An 18010-nucleotide genomic window follows, 5' to 3' on the forward strand; every position below is an offset into this window, starting at 1 on the left:
GCACGTGTCTTGTTTTAAGAGCATTCGCATGCAAAAAGAAATGTGCGACCTGTGACTCATGACTGAATCTGTACACGAAACTAATTTCTGCACAAAGTGGTAGAAAGCTGTGGCTGTTCACCTGCGACATGCCCTCCATGTCCAGCTGAATGAGGTCAGTCTGGTTGTACTGTAGGATGGCCAAGCCCACACGGAAGATAATCTCTAGACCCTGCAGACAAGACAGGTCATATATTTCATTACTTTGTGCTTAGTAAACTGAAATAACAGATTAGTAAATACAATATACTCAGTCAAAAGATGCTCTCAAATGGTTTCCTACCTCATACATGAAAATATCAAAGATGCGAGTGGCCACAGGAAGAGGGAGGAAAGTGAGGAAAAGAGTGAGAAACCAGGATGAGGCGTACATGGATGTGTGAAAACTCTGGGACCGGAAGTGGACGTTCAGCTCCGGAAGTTGCTCCTGATGTGACAGAGAAGCATCATTGTTAAACCCCAAATTGCCGAAGTAAACTCAAAAGGCGTGTTCAACTCATTCAGTGATAGAACTGAATGAGTTGCTGCCCCTCTGTGGACAAGTTTCGCATTGCAAGTGCCTTGTTGACAGACTCCAGTCTCTTCTTTACCTGAAGCAGATATTCAAACTGGTAGATGCAGAGGCCCAGCTCGGCCATGCTGGGCTTGAACAGCTCCCTCAGACGGTATTCCTGCATCAGACGCACGAAAACACAAAACGCCTCTTCCTCTGGCATCTGGGGGGGGGGGTAAGACGGCCGAGCAAAGTTCCTCATTAGTTATAAATTAGACACTGCTTATGTGTAACTGTGGCTCATTTCACTGATCACTGACTGAGCCTCCAAGGACAACTTAAATGCCTCACAGTTATTCAAGTCATACGCAATTGAGCGATTTTGGTTGTAGTAATCAGAGAACTCTAGTGGGACAGATTATAATGAATCTCATGGTGGAGTAATGCACTCAGCATTTAGGCAAAATATCCTCATTATGGATCATTTCCCTGATACGCTGTATCATTACCTGCATAAGCAGCAAGCCTACGATGAATGCGCTGCCTTGGCAGTAGCCCACCTCTCGATCTACCAGGGAGTATGCCTGAAATACACACACAGACACACACTCTCATATTACATTTTCAGTGCTTTGTATTTATATAAGGCAGAAAATATGACACTGGTAATCCTGATCAAACATTCATGCTGATCAACAAGGATCAACAAGTCACCAGAGGTCCCTTTGTTTCCAGAGGAAACACAGCTGAAAAACACAAGAGCTTAAACAAAAGCAGGTTTACTGACTGTGTTGACAGTCAACAAGCCTGATTGGATGGAAAACAACAAAATAGTGCCACATTTCCTTGTTTCACTCCAGATTTACTTTCAGGAACACCGCACTTTGATTTTATGGTTTTATATTTCATTAATGCTCCATGGTACTTTTCCTGTCAGACTGACACAAATAATTCAGATGGACAAACACGTGGTGGTTCCAGTTTCTCAAATGTGAAGATTTTGTCCACTTTATGTAATTGTATATTGAATATCTGTGGATTAGGACAAACAACCTGAAAACATCACCCCAAACATGATGGGATTTCAAGCACTGGATTGCAGAATTAATATACCCTCAGTTAAAATGCAATTGTGATTGTTTGTTTTGTGCATGTGCATTACCATGCAAGCAAAATACAATGCTGTCCCATGGAGGGTAGTAAAGAAGAAGATTATGAACTAACAAACAAGGCAGTAAACAGTGCATCATTGAATACATTTAGAAGAACAACTTACAGATATTGCATGAGGAAGGAAATGCATTTAACAAGTTTTATCAGACCTCACGCATTTTGGTGAGTCATACTTTATGTAAGTAAAACTTGAAACAAGCAATTTCATATCCCTTTCCACCGGGACATCTGCATGTTCTCAATGTTTACCACATAACGTTTTTATCAGAGGATCAGAAATATACCTGAAGTCAATAAAGTCTCAGCGTCCATCAGCACACAGTGAACACATGATAAATGGCTTCAAATACAACCAACTAATTTAAAATGTAACTTACTGTTAAAGACCAAATACACAAGCCTCACCTATAACAGCAAATACATATCAAACAGAGAATTTCAGGTAATGTGAAATGCTGCACTGCTCACCTTCATGACATTGAAGAGGACTTCTTGTCCCAGGCTGTCCTGGCCTTTGAAGAACTCATGCTCGGGGTAGGTGCGAGCGATGTCTCTGCGAATGAGCTTCTCGCAGGGGGAGGACATCTTGAGCAGCTCTGAGTACTGGTTCTTCACCGGCATGTCAGTGGCGTTGCCGAGCAGCTGCCAGACGATGGCCCGGAAATGATGAGGGATGCCCTTCCTGATCAACTCCTGGAGGGCAGAGAGAGACAGAGGGAGATTAAAGATGTACGATTAATACCTTTCTCCTTTATGTAAAGAGGGATGCGATTTAAAACATCTTCTGACGAGCAAAGAGCAGGAGGATGAGACAAGAGGAATCAATTATGGAACAATGAATAGATGCTGTATATTTAAAAGCGCCATTTAGTATAATTTCATATTTACATTAGTCAGTACAGTGATGTATCACTCTTCACAATCATTCTTAGCCTCGTTTTTCACAAGCCAAGTTTTAGAGCTAAAGTCTCTGTTATTTTTCTGTGTGTATAGTTTGCAGCCAATGTCATTTTGCCCTGACTTATTTTTTGCTGTCCATTCTCTCATCCATCTTCTCTTCCCCTGGGTTTTCTCTTTCTGTCACAGAGGACACAGAGAGACACAAAGACAAAGGCAGGGGGAGATAGGATGGAGAGAGAGAGGCAGAGTGGTGCAGTGCAACCAGAAGGCATTGGTGGTGTAGTCATATTAAAAACACATATTGACACATGGCAACACATCCAGGCTTTTCAGAGGTTGTTGAAGTTTTCTTTCCAAAATATTCAGTTGTGTGGCAACATCAACAAAAACAAACCCTGTGGTCTCTTCCTGAAACACACAAATACACACACAGCTAAAACAGACCAGTTTCCAAGTCTGCCTGTGAATATAAATGCCCTTCCAGCCCAGGATAAAAGGCCGAGTGAATCAGGGTTTCACAGTGCCCTGGTTCTGTTTTAAACAAGTTGTAAAAATAAAATGAGGAGACTGCTAATCCTTCTTATAGTGGTCTAGTTTTTATTCTATTGGATGACTCGCTCGTAGTAAACTGCTACGTGTCACATCCCCACCTTCAGGAGTTTGTCCTTCTTGCGTCTCCACTCCTCCCACTCGTTGACGATCCGGCCCCACAGGATCCAGGTGTCCTCCTCCAGGTGTGACAGGTTGGAGGAGGCCGAGGAGCTGGACACCAGCGAGGAGCCGCTGTTGCGCCGCGAGCCGCTCATCGACCGCATGGACTTGGAATCGGCCTCCAGCAACCTGCATGAAGAGAGCGTCCGTAAGGATGAGGCAATCAAATTACAACTGATTATTTCTGATCAAAGAGGCACATGACAACAGAGAACAGCGTGTTTGTCATACAAGAAGGTAGTGGTACACACACTGGAGAGTGAGCGAGAAGCTACAGTAAGATGAGCATTAAGAGTCATGGCAGGCAGACTTGTCTCCCTGAGACACCAGCAGCCTCGAGGCTTGTTACCTTTAAGCTACAGAATGAGAGGGTGCTGATCAAAATGACTCTGAAAACAGAGGGGTGTGCTATTGGCAGTTTTTTAAGGAAGCTACCTACCTATTTAAGCCCATTAAATTCATAAATTTGCCTTTAGTGCCACAGAATCCTAGAGCTTCATGTTGAGCAAACATTAACAATATAAAAGAAAAAGCACTGAAAAAGGGTCTGTAAATATACAGTAGCCTGTTGTTTTAGTAGTGTCCACTTTTTTTATGCAGTATGGTAATAGTATTTACAGTAATACAATATATAATAAGTCTATTTGGTCTGTCTATAGGTCAGCTTGGATGTGCTCATTACTGGCTTTTAAAGGATGGCTAGATATTTTCCCATTTCCACTCATCATGCTAACATAAGCCAATACGAGATGCATCTTCTCATTTTATTCACAGAAAGAAGCAACTAAATGAATTACCCAGAACTATTCCTTTAAATGTTTTTTTAAATCCTTGTCATTCTTTTGAGTCTGAGACAAAATGACGGCAGGAAGCAGAGATGATGTGATTAAAGAGAAAAGTCTGTACCCTCGAGGGTGTCAAGTTTAGTTCCACTATGACCCCAAATGTCTGATCCCTTTAAGTCACTTGACTCCTACGTCGAGCAGTTTGACCTCTCTGCTAAAACATGTGATGAGGGGGATGAACACTTGCGTGTCTGTGTCTTCTTGAATTTTAAATATCATGCCGCTCGCCTGCTCCTGCTGGGGGGTTTTCAGTGGAGAATCTGATGCTTTTTGTTTGTTTGTGTACTTGAAGGAAAAGTCTCAAACATGACTGTGAAACCAGGTGATTAGGTTTCCAGATATTATCCCAGTGGGAAGGGATCCTGAACTGATTAAATGATGAGCGTCGTCAAAGAACATACAGCAACATCCATGGAGCATGCTCTATGTGAGAGGAGGTGCTCTATTGCAGAGTTCAATAATAAGTGGACTATGGTCTGGATCTGGACCTGGACAATGTCCTATTCTACCTGGCTCCTTCTGAGTATCAAACTCATCCTGGTGGCTGTGAAAACCTCCTGTGTGATTGTAAATGGATAATAGCAGCAGCAGTCTACTTGATGGTTAGGAGCGAGAAACGTATGAAACGCCCACATAAACTTTTTAAGCTACCCATTGCAAAGTTGACATCCCTGCAATCAATCTGTATCCTTATGCTTTAAAACTAAATACATGAGCTCAAGAGCCATTTGACAATTATATAGCGATCTCTATGTAGTGCTCTTATGGGAGAGATTAACGTTAAAAGGCTATGAATGAGAGACGTTTTTTCCTTTGGCTTGGCATACTTAGTTTGGCATATATCATTAACGCAAACAATATCAGTGCTGTGCTATGTATGCATGTACACATTTGGCTTATGTTCTCTGTATGTGACCACACACTTCTGACAACCTGTAGCACTAGTGTCAGTTCTAAAATGTCCCCTAGAGGTTTATTTTTTTTAATCTGCAATCATGAAATACTAATTATCTCCCACATTAGACCATCTCATTAATTAGTTGCTGTTTTAACGCTACCTTCAACCTTCATTATTTCTTGTACTTAAGCATCTGCAGCTCAAGTCAAACATAAAGTTCACTTTTAACTTGACCTATTTGCCCGTTCTTTCATCTACATCTCGTAGTTGGTACTCTTGTTTGATCAAAGAACTTGACTTGTCGGGTTTTTTGGTTTTCAGATAAATCTCTTATTTTAGGTTTTGGTGGTTTATTCGCCCTGGGCACATTGATTACATAGCTTTACAACATGCATGTGCCAAGATGCTTTGGCATCAGAGTGGAGTGGAGAAATGGTAATGGTTCTACCCTGCCCCATTTTTTGATTTAAGGAAATTTATGCTCCAGCAACTCCGGCCAAAGCTTGTATTAGAAAGCAATACGTTTAACAGTTACTATATTGCTTTGTCCACTTTGTAGAACATGAATCCTAAGACTCATTGTTTGATAATTACTGAAAAACTTGGAGGGTGCTGTAACAGTAACTTAGTAAATGGTCAATGCTACTGTACAAGTGAACTCTGGGCTCAATTCGTAAAAAACTGTATTGTTGTCACCTCAGTAGATGCTCAAAAAAAGAGCAGCTGGTCTCACCTGTTCTGTTCTTCCAGTTTGGCCAGCAGCTCCAGTTCATCAGGACTCAGGTTCTCTGAGTCTGCTGGAGAGGCGGCTGGTGCTGACAGCAGTGCATCATGGGAAGAGGAGTCTGGGCTGAGCACGGGGCTGCCTGTCGACGGAGGGTCTGGGTCCATGCCGGGTGGGGAGGAGGGGCACTCTAGCTGAGGGAGAGCGCCACCAGGGCCCTCTCTTTCTGGGCTGTTGCTAGGTATAGACATGGTGGTGACGATGGGATGGGTGAAGCAGTCCGGGTGCTGTAAGAGGGTCTCCAGTCTCACTGTAGGTCTCCCTGATCAATGAGCCTTGCTGTCGCCTGATTGGCTACTTGGCTGGCCGTGGAGCCAATTTGATCAGAGGGCCTCAAACCTGTCATGGGTGCACAAAAAGCTGAATGAAAATGACTGACAACACACAATAATTGAACAGTGATTAAGTTTAACATGTCATCACCAGAGCTGATGTGATGAAATCTGTCCTCAAAATGCACAAAATCTCCGGTTACACAGTGTTACGTACACAATCCACCTGTAGTAGTTTTAAAGAGGAACTCTGCAAGATTTTTACTTTACCTATGCTACATTTTTACCTTAATTAAACAGCTTCGGAGTAATTGTGATGGTTAAATAAATGACTTGCAACTTGTACCGAGGGAGACTGGAGGCTCACAGCCTATAGTAGTATTTGCAGGGCTGTTGGACTGTCAGCACTTAACAATGGCTGTATATGGATACACCATGTAAAGTGGTAACTGAGTGTAAAGCAACCAAACGTGAACAAATGAGGGAGAGTTCATCTCCCTCTGCATGTACAAAACTCCTTCACTTTAGGGTGGAGGAAAAACCATAAGATGTCATGCTTGGCTAACTGTGCTGAAGACACAGTCATACTGCTCCGATCCATAATAAGATGCCAATAACGCCTCTCCGCACCCAGGCTCGAATAGCTGCGTTGAAGGAGTGGCCCTTAGTCACTGTGATGACATCATTCTGTCTGAGAGCATCTTGGTTCGTCACTGCAGACACACTCTGCCATCAGGGAGCTGTTTTTGTTCACATTCAGGCAGACAGCTGCCCAATGATGCCTCATACTCAAACAATGCTGCTGATGTGACCCTGACCTACAGGAATACCCTTTACTTCTGCGCTGCAATTTTTTTTTACCAATATAAAAAAGGGAGAGAACTAACCTTAATGACCTGATCCACTGTCATGTCACACTGACCTGAATTCAAGTAACACTGACTTGAAAACCGAGCCTTTCAAAAGGGACTGAGTCCTGATCACTACAAAAACACTGCAAAATGCTGGAAAAAATGTATTCAAATCAGACTAATTTAATAACTCTGATTAATCATGGAGGGAGTTCAGAGAGATAAGGCAGTGGACACACAGCTTAGAAAGAGGTGAAGCCACCGAGTGGGGACAGAGGGATTAGGGCAGCTTTTACTCGACAGCTGCAGGTGTGGTGTCACAGGAAGGATACAGCTTTTCAGTCAGTGGAAAATGGGCCTTACTGTCTGCACTGATAAGATATTTAGAAACCAAGGTTCAAGCCTATGTGTTTCTGTGTGTTTGTTGTGGGTTTAATGTGCAGTGAGGCATCTGTGTCTTTGGTGCAACATTCAACTTGCAAATGTGAGAGAGGACATTGAAGCCTTGTGATTTGCTTACACACATCATTCAATCTTTACATCCATGCTTAGGATATAGAGCTAAATATGCAGGGGCAGTGTGAAGATTTCACTAACACCAAAACAAAAACATCATAGAGCTTGGATGTTTTGCTGCATACTGTATAGCAGCTAGACACACACACACACACACGTACTGCTGTAACGACAAGAACAACACCGTGAACAGAGCAACACATCCCCTATCAAAGTGTCCTTGTGTCAAAAAACCTCCAAATAATGCAGCGAAGAATTGATTTCAGCTGTAATCAACCATCAAGGCAGAGGGAGACATTCACTGGCTTGTGTAATAAGAAGCATATGACGCAGACATACACAACAAAACAAGGAGAGCAGAAAACATAGCCTGTAGCAGAGAGGAGAGGAGACGAGAGGAGCAAAATAACAGTCTGAACAGGGAAACACTGCATAGGGAAGAGACAAGGGCCACATTCATGCACAGAGAGCAGCTCAATCAAAAGAGCCATTAACAAGCCAATGAGACCGATCACATTTGCAAAAGGGCTTGGTCAGAGGACAGATTTGAAATAACAACCTTTTAATGTTAAAATACAGTGATAGAATAGATTTTCCCCTCAAGCACCTCGTCCGTCCTCGGCATCTGAATTGCTTCAGTCTGCCCGTTTCTCAAAAAGTCATCTGTCTGAGAGGTGAGCCTCACACAGTCAGCTCCCTTACTGACAGCATTTAGACCACGATTTTATACCATTGTGGGTGTTTTCACCCCCATTTCGGAAGGTGAAGGTGCGAGCATGAAACACATGTTCACCAGTCTGTTAAGCATTACACCATCAGACACACAAGGGAGAAACAACACAATGTTGCTGAGACCGGCTCTCTGTGGACAGAGTGCGCGCTGGCTGATGCTTTTTGGATTTCAGGAAAATGGAAAAATCTCTACATCAGATTTTCATTCAGCCAGATCTGCTCTGTTTAAATTGTTGCTGATGGGTACATTTTTTTGCTGAGTTCCTCGGTTTTTGCTCAGTAATGTATAACAGTACACACACAGTCACATTCCCTGCAGAAATCTGTGACAATGATAATGATTTGCAGTAGTGAGTTACGTGAATTAAACCAATTCCAGGATTACTTTCTCACAACATCTTGTCAACCTAAAATAACTAACTGCCTCATGGTGTCATGTTACATCGCTTTATCCAGGGTGGTGGGTATGAGACCCATTAGTGTGACATTTTTGTCATAATTACTGTGTCAAGTCTAGTAATGGCTATAAGGTGTTTTCAAGGTCCCCATAACCTTCAACTTTAGCCACTGACCATCAAAGTCTAATCAGTTTGTCCCTGAATCCAAGTGAATATGTGTCAAACTGGAAGATCCTCCTTTGAGGAGTTTCAGAGGAGGCCAAACTGATGTTTTGAGAGGTCACCGTTTGATACAAAAAATAGTGTCAGTCATTACACACAGCATGTTGAACTACTCGTATACAACATATTTGACGTTTATTTGGGATTTTACTCAATTCTTAATTGCCAATTATTGGCCCGATACTGGCTGTTTGCCCAATAATATTGGCCTAAATACACAGTTGAGTCCAATAATTACATTTTTTGCCAAGTACTAGAGCTAATCATATTTAGCCAACATTGCCATGATTTTGTTTGTTTGTTTGCCCCCCAAGCTGCTTTGAAAAAATAACAGATTTTTGGAGAGTCACAACTGTTTTTGATTTTGTTGTGATGTCAGTTATATTATTTGGTTTAGGCCAGAAGCAGAGGTACAATGTTAAATTCATCTTTACTCACTACATCTTAGCCTTTCTTAACTTCATGTGTGTATATGAACTATAAAAAATGTTATTGGTTAACAGTATTGGCATCGGTTGTGAGAAGCAGATAGTTATCGGTTATCAGCATTGGGGGAAAAAAAAGGGATGATCTGTCACACGGCTCACTCAACTATGTTAAAAGTTTGCCTGTTGCAGAATCTAATGCTAGCAAACATGTAGAGCACTTCCAATAAAACACATTATTTTACGACCAAATAAAGTTGCAAACCAAGAGGTGACTAATGAGGCAGCGGGGCAAAAGATGAGATTTAAGAAGATGCTACAGAGGAGTTTACAACATTATACTGCTGGAGCCAATCCCAGGTGAAATGGGGCAGGGGTGGGTACACCTGAATGGATCACCAGTCAATCACAGGGCCGACATATAGAGAAAAACAATGCACACATGCTCGTATTCACACCTACGGGCACTTTAGAGTCACCAATCAACCTGGTGTGCACCCAGAACTGTCTTGCTATAAGTCAACAGTGCCAACTGCTGCACCACTGTGCCATTTACAGTTCACACACACAAAAGTCAGTGGTTTTCAGAGTTAAGATTGATAGTAAAAGTAACTCCTCTATTGGTGGTGTCCTGACAGAGTTTCCCCCATGGAAAAAGAGAACATAATAAAAGATGTTGACATACTTGAGTTTGGACTTAAAGTGGATAGCCTAATTACCAAACATGGAATCAAGCTATAGTGGCTAAAAACTGCACATCCTGTTTCCAGCCACTACACATTGTTGCACAAACCAAATCTTGACTTGTTAGTAAAAAAGTTATTGCACTTAAGAAAAAAAAAATCCTCTCAAGGGATGAGAGCACGAAAGAAGAGAATGCTTCTGAGAGGTTTCAGTACTACAGAGGGCTGTTCAGCTGTGCTGCTGTGGTCAGCCAACACTGTAAAAGATGTGAGTCATGCAGGGCTATGGGAGAGTGGTAGTACTAAAGTGAGAATTTTCTCTCTCCTTCACACACACACACACACACACACACACACACGTTAATGGAAGGACACTGTGAAGGTCTCTGACGAAGCAAAACAAGCCAGATTTTTTTGAGCTTGGCTGTTGCCCTTTATATGACAGCAGCAGGCTCGCTCTATTGTGTACTTGAGAGAAACTGCAGAGGACTGTTGAAGAAAGGGAGGGGTCATCATAATCCACTTATATTTGTGTTTGAGAGCGTTTTTAGAGTTTTGCGTGTGTGTGCTCCAGTTCATACATATGTGCTGCCATGTATGAGCACAGGCTGTGTGATCTGTGGAGTCCTGCACTGTGATGGATGGATGCAGAGTTTTGTGTGCGCGTGTTTAGTTTCTCCTTGACTGATGTCACCGTGCATAATCACGCTATTGTGCAAAGTCTACGCCTGAGCACATCTTCATCTCACAGACAGCAATTGTTCCCTCCTCTGACTTCACACACACACGCATGCGCACAGATACCTTCATTATTTTGAATGTTGTATCTGTTGTTTACATTCAATCCTAAGTGTAGATTTTATATGATTTAGAAAATTCAAGGTCGCCATCTGGGCCTCCAGTTGTAAGGAGTGAGTTGGCCCGGGGCAAAAAGAATAAGGAGGGTAAAAAAAAAAGGAATAGCAAATGCTCCCTTTGATCTCTGAACACCCACAAAAAACAGAGATGTATCCATGTTTTCCCTTTTCTGAAATAAGATAGGATGTATAGAAAATGTACATCCTATGCTGTGAAATCACATCCCCAGATGTCATAAAAAACATGAAACACAAACATGGGGAAAAAAACAAACAAACAAAAATAACTAACTGGAATCTTACAAAAGAAAAACAGGAAAATCATAAGAGTCCCAACCTCACTGACATGTCACCCCCTCCCTGTTTTCCTCCCCCCTCCATCTGTGTGTGTGTGTGTGTGTGTGTGTGTTTGTCTTGCCCCAGGGGCCTTTCAGCCCTGACATCAAGGGCAACCCCTTCGTTAATCCGTAGCTGCTAACCTCGCTGTTGTACCAACTCATGATCTCATGTTGGGTTAGTGACACGTGGATTGTTCACTGACACTCTATTCATCTCTACTGTACCTACGGTCCTTGTGACTGCTGCTGGGCATCTCATTGTAAAGGTCTGTTTTCTGATACTGCAGCTCGCAGCTCCCTCACATGTTGTTTGTTAAAGCTATAACTAGATTGAAAATGACTCCATTAGCTAAAACCTGACACAGTTATATTGACAAGTTAAACACACTCCACATAATGCGGAGGCAATGGTGTGTAAATAAGATCCACAATCAATGTGTATGATAAGAGCTTTTAAATGATCTCACAGCATCTGTGTGGCAGTATTGGGAAATGTATTTAAAGCTCCAGTTGGTAAGTTGATGAAAGTGAAACTAAACTCCGCGACTTGGTTGGAAATTTCAAGACAACACACCTTTATGAACCTCTGTAAACAGAAATGAAAACAGGGACCTGAGGGTGTGTTGTCTTGAAATTTCCGACCAAGTCGTGCTCCTTCTACCTGACTGGTGGAGAATCGTCGGTCGCGGTGGATTTCGGCAAATACGATTACAGGCTGTAGGTGGAGCCAGAGGAGCCATTTGTCCTAAATTACTAATTTAATGTTTGACCATCAGAATATAGTGACAGTTCCAGCAAATATGACTGAATAATTGTTACCAACTGGAACTTTAATACTGTGCTCAAAGTAATGATAATTTCTACTCCATATGCAATACTGTACTTTTTACTCGATTTATTGAACAATTCCAATAGTGGGCTAAATATATTATCACTTTGAAAGGGGTCAATCTGAATTATGAGTACTGCACCTTTAGTTGTGCAATTGTTGCCTATGGGCTTTTAGTTAATGGAGTATTTTTATATTGTGGTATCTGAACATAAACTGAAGTCAATGATTTGGGTGCTTTACCACTGCTGCGGTGGTTCATGTTAATGTCTGTGTGTACTGGCAACGGCTACCTATTAACCCAGAGAACATGAGCCTTCCAGCCTCAGCATCATCAGCATCACAGTAATGACAGTCTGTTCTCCAAACAGCCCTCACGCACAAACGGTACTGGAAAGATTACTGAGACTTGGTTGTGTTCGTGCCGTGCCGCAGATGTTTTCATGGATTCTCCAATAAGAACTTGGTGTGACACCGAGCCTGAAGGAGGGGGAAACACATTCGGAGCAATTGAAGCGACATTGCTGATGAATGTTCAAGACATTTTTCCTTAAATCTACTGACCACTTTGTATGACTAATGCTTTCCTGCTCTAAATTTAGTTAGTATCCCTCTCCAGATGATTCGGTTCCCCTGAGTGCCACTGTGAGAGGAAATTGTCTAGAAATAGCCATTACCACAACCCATCAATTACTTTCCAGTACAGGCAACTGTCATATCATATTTTCTATCATGAAATAGCCAGGTTATTGGTACTAATCCAAATTATTTAATGTCTTGCAAATAAAAAATAAAAAAATCATGATAATACAAACTGCAACATTCACTAATCATGTGCTAATCTCAAAACTGGATTATGTGTGTGTCATGCTACACAGCCATTTCTTCACGTAATGCTAAAGCACTGACTGACATTAGCTACCTGTCGTACAGCGCAGACATAAACACCGCTCAGTAGCTGAGTTTATTCACCTGTTCTGATTATAAACAGGTTGTTTGCCTTAGAAATTGCTGTGAGAGAAACAGTCAAATCCACAAACACCATTTTGGAAATAAAATTCAAAGCTTGTTTTGTTTTTTTGTATTTCATAACTACCTCAAACCTCCTGGGAAAATGAGAAAACTAAACAAACAGTCCTGTCAGTGGAATGATCCACACAGGTGTTCACAGAGGCTGCACGGCAGGGTCTTCCATCAGTCTCCATTTGGAAGCAGAAAAATCAAAAAGATATAAGGAATGATTTACAGCCCTCATTTATTCTGGCAGCTGTAAAGAATAAAGAAACCCTCCTCTGTAAATAAACCAACTCGAGTGCATTTCGGTTTCTAATTCATCCGAGATGCATAAACCTTGTAACTTCCACATTGCTCTCCTCAAAGCACAGGGACACGGATGTCCCATCAGGACACATGGTGTTACAGGTTCACTGTGCAAAGGAATCATCATCAACAGCCTAGTGTGACGAAACAGACTCTCACTCGGTAACACATCTGTGTTGTTCATCAAACCACAGATTCGTCCTGTAGTAAATCATTCCCTCGTGCTCGTTTTAAACAATAACTTGACTCAGATGATTGGATGCTCTGACCTTTTGTACAGAAAAGCAGCACATTATAGAAATAACAGAATTCCAGGTAACTAGTCAGTTCGTCCAAAGACATAATGTAAGACATGTTTTGGAGAAGGTTCAAATTACCACTGAAACTGGTGCATAAGTAGGAAGGCAGCAGAGCATTTATAATGGCCCTGTGTATATTTCTGGCTCATTATTTTGACATAATTTGCATGCTGGTATAAGTCCAATACACAGCAGTCTTGAAATGAGATTACGGTTCAGTCAGTGAAAAATCTGCAGGGTTACACAGATCACAAATCTGCAGCAGCCTACCACAACAACCGGCTAGAGAGAGACAGGGGAGTTGTGGAGGAGCTGCAGTCGTAGAGAGCCTGAACCGTGGCAGCCAGGTCATCAAGCTGCTCCCTGTTTCCGTGTGTCAGCAAAGAAGATGAAGTGCAGCGACGTGCACAGGCCAGTCCAACACCAAAACAATACCCCAGCAAGACAGCCGGGGAGATGAGCAGGGACCAGGGCAGACGAGGGACAGTATTTTCTTCTAAACAATTATAATATGAATATAGCCTATTAGACAACACTGTTATTGTTGCTATTACTTCAAAACAAGCAAGACATTTTGTGAAGAAAAAAATTGCGGTATCCTCCAACTCGGATGTTTACTTGTTTAGAGCTGCAGCAATGAGCCAATCAAGTCATTATTAAGAAAATACTCTGCAACAGTTTTGTTACCGTATTAATCATTAAAATTATAGATTATTCTTAGGCAAAAATGTGAAAAATCATCCACCTCTGTAAGTATTTGCTGGTTTTCTTCTCTATTTTTCTGTTAGACTGCATACGACATCTGTATAAATAATGTGACTAGATTGTTGTTTGATTTTATATAGGCATTTTATTTATTCATCAGTGAAATAATCTGTTGATTAATCGCTGTAAATAGTTTTTGGCTGTTTTAGCCTTATTTTGTTTTCATAATCATGTACTTTAATGAGGGGACAAACCTTAAACCACCACTAGGAAAAACATCTACATAAACCTGATCACTTAATAGTGCTTAGAGCGATACTACGAGAAGAGCTGTAAATTAAATTAATTGGCAGCTACTCAGACTGTCCATTAATCATTTTCCAGCTGATTAACTGTGTACATCTCATAGTTTTCTTGGTCTTCTAATAAACTGAATATTGGGTTTTGGACCATTGGTTGGACAAAAAATAAGACTTTTTTTAAAATGTCACCTGGTGCTTTAGGAAATTATACTTCATCAAATTAGTTGAGGGAATAGAAGATTAAATTCACAGTGAAAATAAAGATTACTCTCAGTCCCGCAGGCAACAGTGTGTTGAAACTGTAAAACAGAATTTCATGCAAACGGTCGCTGAACATATGTGATAATGACTCTACACAACTGCAGTTACAACTGCAGTTTATTAAAAAGTCATCATGCTCCTCTTTGATTATTCATCTCAGGTTTTCTTGCCAGATTAACTAACTAGTCGCGTGGATGTTAGATCTCATTCACACAATTCATCAAACACAAATCTTCCTCTAGTTGTGGGGGAAATCACTCCTTCCCTGTTACGACCTGTACATGTGGCTCCTGTTTGTCACCAAACACAGCAGCCGACTAACAAACCTGGACAGCAGCAGGCAGGCAAACTGTACAGTGCAGGGGGAAAGCTGTGAGATGAAATCCCTCCTCCTGTTCTTGCTGGAGGCTGCACACACATGCATGCACACACTCTCTCTCACACACACACACACTACTCGGAGGCTGTTTATCCTGACAACACTTCCAGAGCCTATTAGCTTACCACTCTCTCACACAGATGAATAATGTGGCAGCAGCAGCAGCAGTAGAGAGAAAAGGAGCACAGAGAAAAGGTTAGCTCCAATAAGCTGGGCTGTTCTCATATGTCACATGTGTAGTGTGCAGTCTATTGCATGCAGGATCAGATACAGAAGTTTCGGAGTTGAGATGCTGAAAAACAAGGTCACCAGGATGTGAAAATCAGATACCCATTTCCTTGACGGTGAAATGAGTGAGATGTCTTTTGCATGGTGAGTGGTTTTCAGAGATAAGCCTCAAGGCATTGTAACTGTATCACAGTCGAAGATTTGATGAACCCATTACTTAGTAGTTTGTTTAGCTACTTTGTCATGGGGCATTTAAACCCTAATTATAATCAACAGAATAAGATAAGGTTATCCTTGAATAACCCCCCAAACTCACCACAAAAAGGTAGAAGTGCCTGAGGGAGATATTTTAGTGACTAGTCAGCAGTATTCTTTATCTTTCAACATCATCCCAAAAACTATGTCAGTTCCCTGCTTTGTCTCCCACTTGGGACGTAAAATGATGCGTGTCTGGGCCTAGATTTAAAGTACAGAGTCATTTAACTCAGTGCGTTTCAGTCCTGCTGTTCAGGGTTTAGAAGAGTAAGCTGTCTGACAAGCCAGTCGAGCATGATTAACAGGATTTCGCTCATTTATTATATGGATACAGCAAAAACAGCTGGAGTGGATTTTGCATCAAAAACCATTGATATGAATTACAATTCATCCAAGGTGACAAATGAATGGACAGGTAGGCTATAGGGGGCCCAGTGCTTGTGGTTATGTAGGTATCAGTGCCAGCTGAACAAACATCTGGACAGACACACACATACAGGTGCACACAACACAGCAACCACTTCACCATCCATCCACTGCTGTTCGAGATGAAACCAGCCATGTAAGAAAGATGAAAGTGACTCCGGTAATCCTTTGTCCTCCACTTTCGTACTTGCAGAGCCTCTAATCCTATTGACTGAGTTGTTTGGACATGATCGGCTCATTATCCCGGTCAGACCTGGCCTGCTCCTCCTCCTCCTCCTGCTGCTGCTGCTGCTGCTGCTGCTGCTGCTTGAGGATGCCTCAACAACAGGCCTACATGCTCTGCAGTCGACTCATGGCTCGGCTGGATCAACATCTGTGGCCAAAATGACACATCAACCCCTCTTTGCTGCACCAAATGTCCCGGCTCCCGACGACAACACGGTTGTGTAACGACATTAAAAAAAACGAGAACGGGGCGCAACATGGACATGGCACACGGCAACACGCTATGCCTTTCCAATAAATACGGTGTATAGGCTAATGAATGGGCCGTGTCTCCGTTGGCATGCTGTACAGTGGAATTTTACACTGAGATAAATGGAGCAGACGGATGAAGCGGCTGTTGATGGGGCTCCAACCACGACCCGTAGTGTTGTGCTACAGGGGGCCTTTTCAGTTTTTAAACATGCATTGATACACACTAATAAGCTCGCGAGCCCGTCAATAGGCTCCGCGCAACAACACTGACATTACATTTTAAAAATAAACACCTCAAATTAGCGATTAAAACACACATCCTCACCTGGACTCCTTTTCCATAATCAGAGCTGTGCGTCTGTCGTCGCTCCCACACCGGCCCGTCGCAAATGTCAACCTTATATTATCAGCTAATTAGAAGCTTAATAGACCGCTGAGGACAAACACAGAGAGACCGTCCAACGCAGTGCCATCCTCCTGCCGCCGTTCAACCGGGAGGCAGCGTCGCACAGCTGCTGCTCGCGAGCCGCCTTGGCACTGGAGACTCGCGTGCGCGTCCGCGTGCGTGTGTGAATTGAATTAGAAAAGGGAAATGTTTCTGAAGATATCCGCTAAAATAACCATGACAGCCGTGCGATGTAGCCTGCGGTTCAACAGGGATGTGGTGGGCTATAAACGGCAGCATCAATCATGGAGAGTAGGATCACACAGAATGGCTTCTGTCGAGCACGAGGTGTGGGGAACCAATCACGGTGCAGTGTGACGCGTAAGTGACAGGCCGCGGACCAATGGGCTGTCCGTATCCCGGGACCCTCCTGAAGGACAACATAAAGAGCCAATCAGCGTAGAGTTTTATTCTGCGAGAAGGCGGAACTCGCAGGTGTCACACAGCGGTGTCAGCTTTAACGGGTTTTGCTCATGGATGTATTACATTAACTGTGTGTATAACAACTAAATTATTCACTATACGACAAAAATGTTTCATGTAATAGTTTTAGTCAGTCCGGGCATTTGTGTCTGATCAACCATAGCAGCAAACCGTAGGCTACAATCGCGTTTAATCTTAATAATTTATTTATAGGCATATATATTTATTTAATTATCTATCTATCTATTTATTTGTTTATCTGTAATCTGTAATTTAAACTGCATTCATATTTTTAATAGCCATGGATTTTGCCAGACTACAAACGAATAAAGTCTGAAGTAGGCCTTACTGTGTAAACTCAAAGCGGGGCCCTGAGATTAGCATCACCATTGCTGGACTGACCTTTCAGAGGACTGAGGGCCAATCAATTGTTGTCAGTCAAAGAAGACAACCAAAGCAAACCAGGGTTCTTCCGCTAACTTGTTTCAAACATATGACTCTGAGCAACATGTGCCTATGGACAA

At 42.3% G+C, this 18010-nt stretch overlaps 1 protein-coding gene across 2 annotated transcripts in view; it reads right to left on the minus strand.

Annotated features, from left to right (window-relative positions):
- Nucleotides 1-17613, minus strand: part of evi5l (ecotropic viral integration site 5 like) — a 32504-nt gene extending 14891 nt beyond the window's left edge. Inside the window, exons 1-8 of one of the 2 annotated variants that reach the window (XM_085774215.1) lie at nucleotides 16944-17339; nucleotides 5793-6182; nucleotides 3256-3445; nucleotides 2174-2398; nucleotides 1042-1116; nucleotides 630-755; nucleotides 323-466; nucleotides 122-211 (exon numbers count right to left, since the gene is read on the minus strand). In XM_085774215.1, coding sequence (XP_085630341.1) covers nucleotides 122-211; nucleotides 323-466; nucleotides 630-755; nucleotides 1042-1116; nucleotides 2174-2398; nucleotides 3256-3445; nucleotides 5793-6034 — 1092 coding nt within the window. In that variant the 5' untranslated portion in view covers nucleotides 6035-6182; nucleotides 16944-17339. Of the gene's footprint in view, nucleotides 1-121; nucleotides 212-322; nucleotides 467-629; nucleotides 756-1041; nucleotides 1117-2173; nucleotides 2399-3255; nucleotides 3446-5792; nucleotides 6183-16943 lie in introns of both variants that reach the window. The other variant, XM_085774205.1, reaches the window with a different exon arrangement.
- Between the last annotated feature and the right edge of the window lie 397 nt (nucleotides 17614-18010).

The sequence above is a fragment of the Trachurus japonicus genome, chromosome 1 (assembly GCF_045865225.1).
Source record: "Trachurus japonicus isolate A0001 chromosome 1, Traja_1.0".
In the NCBI taxonomy this organism is placed as follows: domain Eukaryota; kingdom Metazoa; phylum Chordata; class Actinopteri; order Carangiformes; family Carangidae; genus Trachurus; species Trachurus japonicus.